The sequence below is a fragment of the Procambarus clarkii genome, chromosome 7 (assembly GCF_040958095.1).
Source record: "Procambarus clarkii isolate CNS0578487 chromosome 7, FALCON_Pclarkii_2.0, whole genome shotgun sequence".
NCBI classification, from domain to species: domain Eukaryota; kingdom Metazoa; phylum Arthropoda; class Malacostraca; order Decapoda; family Cambaridae; genus Procambarus; species Procambarus clarkii.
In genome coordinates this window covers 53,658,427-53,666,390 of record NC_091156.1, presented here as the reverse complement: position 1 = coordinate 53,666,390, position 7,964 = coordinate 53,658,427, and the positions used below count along the sequence as shown (strand labels likewise).

General features: G+C 46.8%; 1 protein-coding gene across 1 annotated transcript; it reads left to right on the top strand.

The window, feature by feature from the left end:
- Nucleotides 1-908: 908 nt before the first annotated feature.
- LOC138358247 (uncharacterized) lies at nt 909-1,787 on the top strand. Its single transcript, XM_069315970.1, has one exon. It carries the CDS (start codon nt 909-911, stop codon nt 1,785-1,787), a length of 879 nt encoding a protein of 292 aa, XP_069172071.1.
- Nucleotides 1,788-7,964: the final 6,177 nt, after the last annotated feature.

Below are 7,964 nucleotides of genomic sequence, written 5' to 3'. Positions count from 1 at the left end.
GAGGCGACGGTGCCACGGGTTCTGGGTATGACTGGGGAGTCTAGGGTGTCTTCACGTTCCAGTACTGACATGGTGGTAGATATGAGTGATGAATCATTAAAGAATTCGTCCCATGAGTGGGGGGGGGAGGGTGCCGTCTTGGGTTCCCCCACCTACAACATCGACGCTATTCCCACAGGGAATACAGGGTGCTGGACAGGGGGCATCATTTAGCATGGTAGGACGTCCCGCTCCGTTAAGTAGGGAACATGACCAGCAACCTGTTCAATTAGAACATGAACCACACCCAAAGCAGGAACTACCTCAAGTAACACCACCCATCACTACAACATCAACCACAAGCCACCCAACCCCAACCTCATGCCCTATCCCAACCTCTAGCCACCCAGTGCCAACCTCAACCTCAACCTCAACTCCTATACCAACCTCAACCACAACCCATACCCCAACCCCAGACCACCCAATATTTACACCAACCCCAAGCCACTCACATCATACCCCAACCCCAGGCCATCCAAACCCAACCTAAACCCCAACCCCAAGCCACTCACGCCATACCCCAACCTCAGGCAACCCAACCCCAACCTCAACCCCTACCCCAACCCCAGACCACCCACACCATACACCAACCTCAGGCCACCCAAACCCAATCTCAACCCCAACCCCATGCCACCCACACCATATCCCAACCTCAGGCAACCCAATCCATCCTCTACCCCAACCCCAGACCACCCATTACCTACTCCAACCTCAGGCCACCCAATACCTACTCCAACCCCAGGCCACCCACACCATACCCCAACCTCAACCCCTACCCCAAGCCCAGAACACCCAATATTTACCCCAACCCCAAGCCACCCACATCATACCCCAACCCACCCAAACCCAACCTAAACCCCAAGCCACTCATGCCATACCCCAACCTCAGGCAACCCAACCCCAACCCCTACCCCAACCCCAGACCACCCAATACCTACTCCAACCTCAGGCCACCCAATACCTACTCCAACCTCAGGCCACCCAATACCTACTCCAACCTCAGGTCACCCACACCATACCCCAACCTCAACCCCTACCCCAACCCCAGACCACCCAATGCCTACTCCAACCTCAGACCACCCCATACCTACTTCAACCTCAGGCCACCCACACCATACCCCAACCTCAACCCCTTCCCCAACCCCAGAACACCCAATACTTACCCCAACCACAAGTCACCCACATCATACCCCAACCCCAGGTCACCCAAACCCAACCTAAACCCCAAGCCACTCACGCCATACCCCAACCTCAGGCAACCCAACCCCAACCCCTACCCCAACCCTAGACCACCCAATACCTACTCCAACCTCAGGCCACCCAATACCTACTCCAACCTCAGGCCACCCAATACCTACTCCAACCTCAGGTCACCCACACCATACCCCAACCTCAACCCCTACCCCAACCCCAGACCACCCAATGCCTACTCCAACCTCAGACCACCCCCATACCTACTTCAACCTCAGGCCACCCACACCATACCCCAACCTCAACCCCTTCCCCAACCCCAGAACACCCAATACTTACCCCAACCACAAGTCACCCACATCATACCCCAACCACAAGTCACCCACATCATACCCCAACCCCAGGTCACCCAAACCCAACCTAAACCCCGACCCCAAGCCACTCACACCATACCCCAAACTCAGGCAACCCAACCCCATTCTTCAACGCCTACCCCAACCCCAGACCACCCAATGCCTACTCCAACCTCGGGCCACCCAATACCTACTTCAACCTAAGGCGTCCACACCATACCCCAACCTCAGGCAACCCAACCCATCCCCTACCCCAACCCCAGACCACCCATTACCTACTCCAACCTCAGGCCACCCAATACCTACTCCAACCCCAGGCCACCCACACCATACCGCAACCTCAACCCCTACTCCAACCCCAAGCCACCCATACCATACCCCAACCTCAGACAACCCAACCCCAACTCCTACCCCTACCCCATACATATTCCAGCCCCAGGCACCCTAACCCCACCCTCAACCCCTACCCCAACCCCATGCCACCCACACCATACCCCAACCTCAGGCAACCCAATCCCACCCTCATCCCCCACCCCAACCTCGGGCCACCCAATACCTACTTCAACCCCAAGCCACCCACACCATACCCCAACCTCAGACAACCCAACCCCAACCACAACCCCTACCCCAACCCCAGACCACCCCATACCTACTCCAATCCCAGGCCATCCACACCATACCACAACCTCAACCCCAACCCCAGAACACCCAATACCTTTCCCAACCACAACCCCCTATCCCAGACCACCCCATACCTATTCCAACCCCAGCCTCAACCCCTTTACCAACCCCAGGGGCCATCCACTTCCAGTAGCCTCGCTTCACACACACAGGGAATTATGAGTCTGATTCATAAGATGACTCTGCCGACACTGAGAGGTACGGAGTTGCCGTCCAACAAGGTGGAACGCAACCCCCGGGAGGAGGACTGGTTGAAGAAAATGAGTGCGATGCTGGAGGCTGTCCCAAATGATGGTCTGAAAATTACTCTTGCCATGGGGGTTTGCGTGGACGTAGCCGGCGCACTGGCAAGGTTGAAAGAGTTTCGGCACCTGACGACATTGCCTCAGTTTGTCCAGGCGATTAGGGACAGATATAAGGAGAAAGTGTCATCAGATGAAGCTCAGGTATACCTTCAGTCACTTAAGAGAGACGACTGCAGTACAATAAAGGATTTCGGGACGTTGATAATGAGTAGGGTTGACGACCTTACCCAGGAGCTGGGGTACGATGAGAGTCAGGCGGAACGATTAGCTGAGAAGTTGTTCTGTAGAGCGTTACATCCTACCATGGGGCCGTTTATAGCTACAGAGGGAGCGTTATTGAGTTTTTAGGAATTCGTCCAACATGCCGCCACAGTTTTGGACATTGAGATGAGAACAGAGAGGACTGGGGTTCAGTCGTCCACATATGTTGAGGCGGTCCGTAAAGACGAGGGAGGGAAGACGATTGACTGTGGCGCGGGTTCGTCAGGCAGGAAGCAGACCACAGCTGCACGTTCGGGCCACCCTCCACGGGGTACCAACAGGGACCCGTGGGCGTGTTATTGGTGCGGTAAGCACGGACACCTACGGATGGATTGTCCGAATGTTAGAACAAAAGAATGAAAGATTGACCCTAGTGATGGTAGGCCTTCCTTTGAAGTAAAAGTGGAAGGTGTGAGATTGACAGTTTTTGTTGACACTGGAAGCTAGGATAATTAAAAAGTCATCCTTCAGCAAATTTAAATATGCACGCCTTAAGCATTGTACGAAGACACTAACAGCAGTTAATGGGGAAAAGATTGATATCTTGGGTCAAGATTCCATTAACTTTGAAATTAATGGGGAATTGCAACCTCACCCATGTACGATCGTTGAGAACCTTGATTTTCCTGGTCACATCTTACTGGGGACTGATTTTCTGTCTCGGTTTGATTACTCCTTGTCTGCACAAAAAGGGGCTAGGAACTGCAGGTTGCAGTTGGGAGAGACTTCCTACCAGTGGAGATGATCGACCATCCCCCAGTTGAAGCTTCAATTCACTGGAAACAGAAATATAATGCACACTATCCAAAATTGATTTTTAAGTCTCTTCTAGACACCGTTAAGAGGCCATGTGGATTGCATGCATTGACCAAGCAAAGTTGTCCACCACATTCTGTTAAATTTATTAAAGTAGCCGAGGGACGTAACATCCAACCAGGTACCACCCTTCAGGTGGCTGGGAGATGTGATAGTTTATTAATACCCCATCATTTAATTGTAGTACTTGATAAAGGTGCACTCATTCCAGTAGTCAATCTCTCACATAAGAATTTTCGCTTCAGGGCAGGTGATAGGGTATCTCAGGGAACTATGGTGAATGACACAGAAATCTTTCACCAGGACTCAGCTGAGACGCCAACCATCACAGCACAAGGTAGTGGTTTAAATATGACAGACAATAAGACACCATCAAAATTAAAGTATGAGATAAATGTTTCACGTAACATAAAAGATATAGAGAAGTTTATTTCGGCACTCGATTTGCAATATGTTCCACAGGCAGATAGAAAGTTGTTGAGAGGAGTTTGCAAAAATTCCCGAAATTGTTTGCAACAGAGGATGACCAGATTGGTCTCCTTGATAGGATTGAGCACACCATTCCAACTGGTGATCATTTGCCTGTGTACACAAGGCAGTGGAGGTGCCGGAACAGGCATAGAATATAATCAGGGAGGAATGCCAGAAAATGTTCAGGCAAGGCGTGATAGAGCCTAGTACGTCACTGTGGTTATCTCCTGTTGTGTTAGTTCGTAAACCTGATGGTAGTTATCGCTTCTGTGTTGATTACCGGAAGGTAAATGAAATGACTAAGGGTGATGTGTATCCATTGCCCCAAATACAGGAGATAATCGATCAATTTGGTGCTGCAAAGTATTTCTCGACTCTTGACGCGAAATCTGCGTATTGGGCGATTCCCGTTGCAGAACAAGATAGGGACAAAACAGCATTCTCGGATGGTAGGCAAACTTATCAATTCCGTAGGATGCCGTTCGGGTTAAAGACAGCGCCTTCGTCATTTCAGAGGGCCACTAACTTCATACTCAGCCCAGTCTTGGGAAGACATTCATTAGCGTACCTGGATGATGATGTGATATATTCCAGAACGTTTGAGGAACACCTACAAGACTTAACTGAGACTTTGACTTTGTTAGATCGGGCAGGTTTCAAGCTAAACGTTCAGAAGGTCACCCTGGCGGCCCAGGTGTGCCCAGACAGTATTCGACCTGACCCAGACTCTTGCCGCGCCATTGCTAACATGCCTACTCCAAAGACAACAAGGGACGTGCGCAGGTTTCCGGGGGCGGCCAGATATTTTCGTCGTCACATTGAAGGTTTCGCTGGCATTTCAGCACCCATGACTGATCTGACAAAGAAGAATGCGAAGTTGGTTTGGAAACCTAATATGACGAAGCCTATTGGAAACTGAAGAGCCAACTAATTACGACACCGGTACTGACCATTCCTGATTTCGATAAAGAGTGGGAGGTGCACACTGACGCTAGCGGTATAGCTATTGGCGGGTGTTTAATTCAGCGAGATGCGGATAATTTCCCCCATCGGGTTGCCTATTTCAGTAAAAAGGTCAAGGGACCTGAAGTTCGATATTCGGCCACGGATCGGGAGGCACTGGCAGTAGTAGTCAGTTAGGTATTTCGAGCCATACCTATTTCAGCGCCATTTCGTAATTTACACAGACCATCGTGCTTTAACACACATATTTAAAAAACGCACTGATTGTCACGCTGGTCTCACGAACTTTCGGCCCACTTATTCCAGATTTTGTATAAGCCTGGTCTAGCACATGTGCCGGATACTTTGAGCAGAAATATCGCATCAATTAAAATAAACCAGAATATTGAAACCATTCCATCAGATAAAATGAGAGAATACCAGATGGGCGAGCCTAGGTGGAAAGAGATTATTGAGTATTTGGAAGGGGGAAAATACCCTTCAAAGAACAGATGGATGAACCTATTCATGATTTTGAAATGAAACAGGGCGTCCTGTATTATGTAAATAACCAAAAAGATAGGGCAGTATTCCAGCAAGTTATTCCGGACACGTGGTCATCGGCGTTAAAGCTTGCACATGCATCTAAAGTTGCAGGGCATTTGGGTGTCTTTAAAACTCACTTAAAGGCAAAGTCTCTATTTTATTTCCCAGGGTTGCTTTCTGAAGTAATCAATAATGTGAAGTCATGTCTTCATTGCCAAAGAGGGAAAGGCACCCTTAAGGTACAAGCCCCACTTCAGAAATTTCCTGAAATTCGTGAACCATTAGATCGTGTGGGGGCCGATTTGATTGACTTACACCACAGTCATTCGGGTAACAGATACGTGTTGGTAAGAACATAAGAACAAAGGTAACTGCAGAAGGCCTATTGGCCCATACGAGGCAGCTCCTATTCTATAACCACCCAATCCCACTCATATACTTGTCCAACCCGTGCTTGAAACAATCGAGGGACCCCACCTCCACAATGTTACGCGGCAATTGGTTCCACAAATCAACAACCCTGTTACTGAACCAGTATTTACCCAAGTCTTTCCTAAATCTAAACTTATCCAATTTATATCCATTGTTTCGTGTTCTGTCCTGTGTTGATACTTTTAATACCCTATTAATATCCCCCCGGTTATGTCCATTCATCCACTTGTAAACCTCTATCATGTCACCCCTAACTCTTCGCCTTTCCAGTGAATGCAACTTAAGCTTTGTTAATCTTTCTTCATATGAAAGATTTCTAATTTGGGGAATTAACTTAGTCATCCTACGCTGGACACGTTCAAGTGAATTTATATCCATTCTATAATATGGCGACCAAAACTGAACTGCATAATCTAAATGGGGCCTAACTAGAGCAAGATATAGCTTGAGAACCACACCAGGTGTCTTGTTACTAACGCTGCGATTAATAAATCCAAGTGTCCGATTTGCCTTATTACGAACATTTATGCATTGATCCTTTTGTTTTAAATTCTTACTAATCATAACTCCCAGATCCCTTTCGCAATCCGACTTCGCAATCACAACACCATCTAGCTCGTATCTTGTAACTCTATCATCATTACCTAACCTCAGAACTTTACATTTATCAGCATTAAACTGCATCTGCCAATCCTTTGACCATTTCAAAACCCTATCTAGATCAACTTGAAGTGATAGTGAGTCCTCCTCCGAATTAATTTCCCTACCAATTTTCGTATCATCGGCAAATTTGCAAATGTTGCTACTCAAACCTGAATCTAAATCATTTATATATATTATAAACAACAGAGGTCCCAGGACAGAGCCTTGAGGCACTCCACTTACAACATTTTCCCACTCTGACTTGATTCCATTTATACTAACTCTCTGTTTCCTTTGGTATAGCCATGCCCTAATCCAGCTTAATATAGCACCCCCAATACCATGAGACTCTATTTTTTTAATCAGTCTTTCATGTGGCACTGTATCAAAAGCTTTGCTAAAGTCAAGGTATACAACATCGCAATCCTTACCACTATCAACTGCCTCAACAATGCTAGAATAAAAAGATAACAAATTTCTTAAACATGAACGGCCATATATAAAACCATGTTGCGACTCAATTATTAATTTATGTTTTTCAAGATGAAGACGAATTTTATTTGCTATTATAGATTCGAGTAACTTTCCCACAATAGACGTTAGGCTAATTGGTCGATAGTTAGACGCAAGTGATCTATCTCCTTTCTTAAAAACTGGTATCACATTAGCAACTTTCCAAAACTCTGGCACTCTGCCTGACTCTATTGATTTATTAAATATGGTTGACAGTGGGTCACAAAGCTCCTCTTTGCATTCTTTAAGCACCCTAGCAAACACTTCATCCGGCCCTGGGGATTTGTTTGGTTTGAGTTTTACTATTTGTTTAAGAACATCCTCCCTGGTAACTGCTAAACTCGTCAACCTGTCCTCGTCCCCACCCACATAGACTTGTTCGGCTGAAGGCATATTGTTAAGTTCCTCTTTAGTAAATACAGATACAAAATATTTATTAAAAATACTACTCATCTCTTCATCACTATCTGTTATTTGACCTGTCTCAGTTTTTAATGGACCTATCCTTTCCCTAGTCTTAGTACGATATAACTGAAAAAACCCTTTAGGATTTGTCTTTGCTTGCCCTGCTATGCGAACTTCATAGTTTCTTTTTGCTTTCCTTATCTCTTTTTTAACATTTCTAACCAGTTGTACGAATTCCTGTTCTAAAGTGACCTCCCCATTTTTAATCCTTTTGTACCAAGCTCTCTTTTTACCTATAAGGTTCTTCAAATTCTTTGTTATCCACTTTGGGTCATTAGTATACGATCTATTCAATTTGTATGGTATA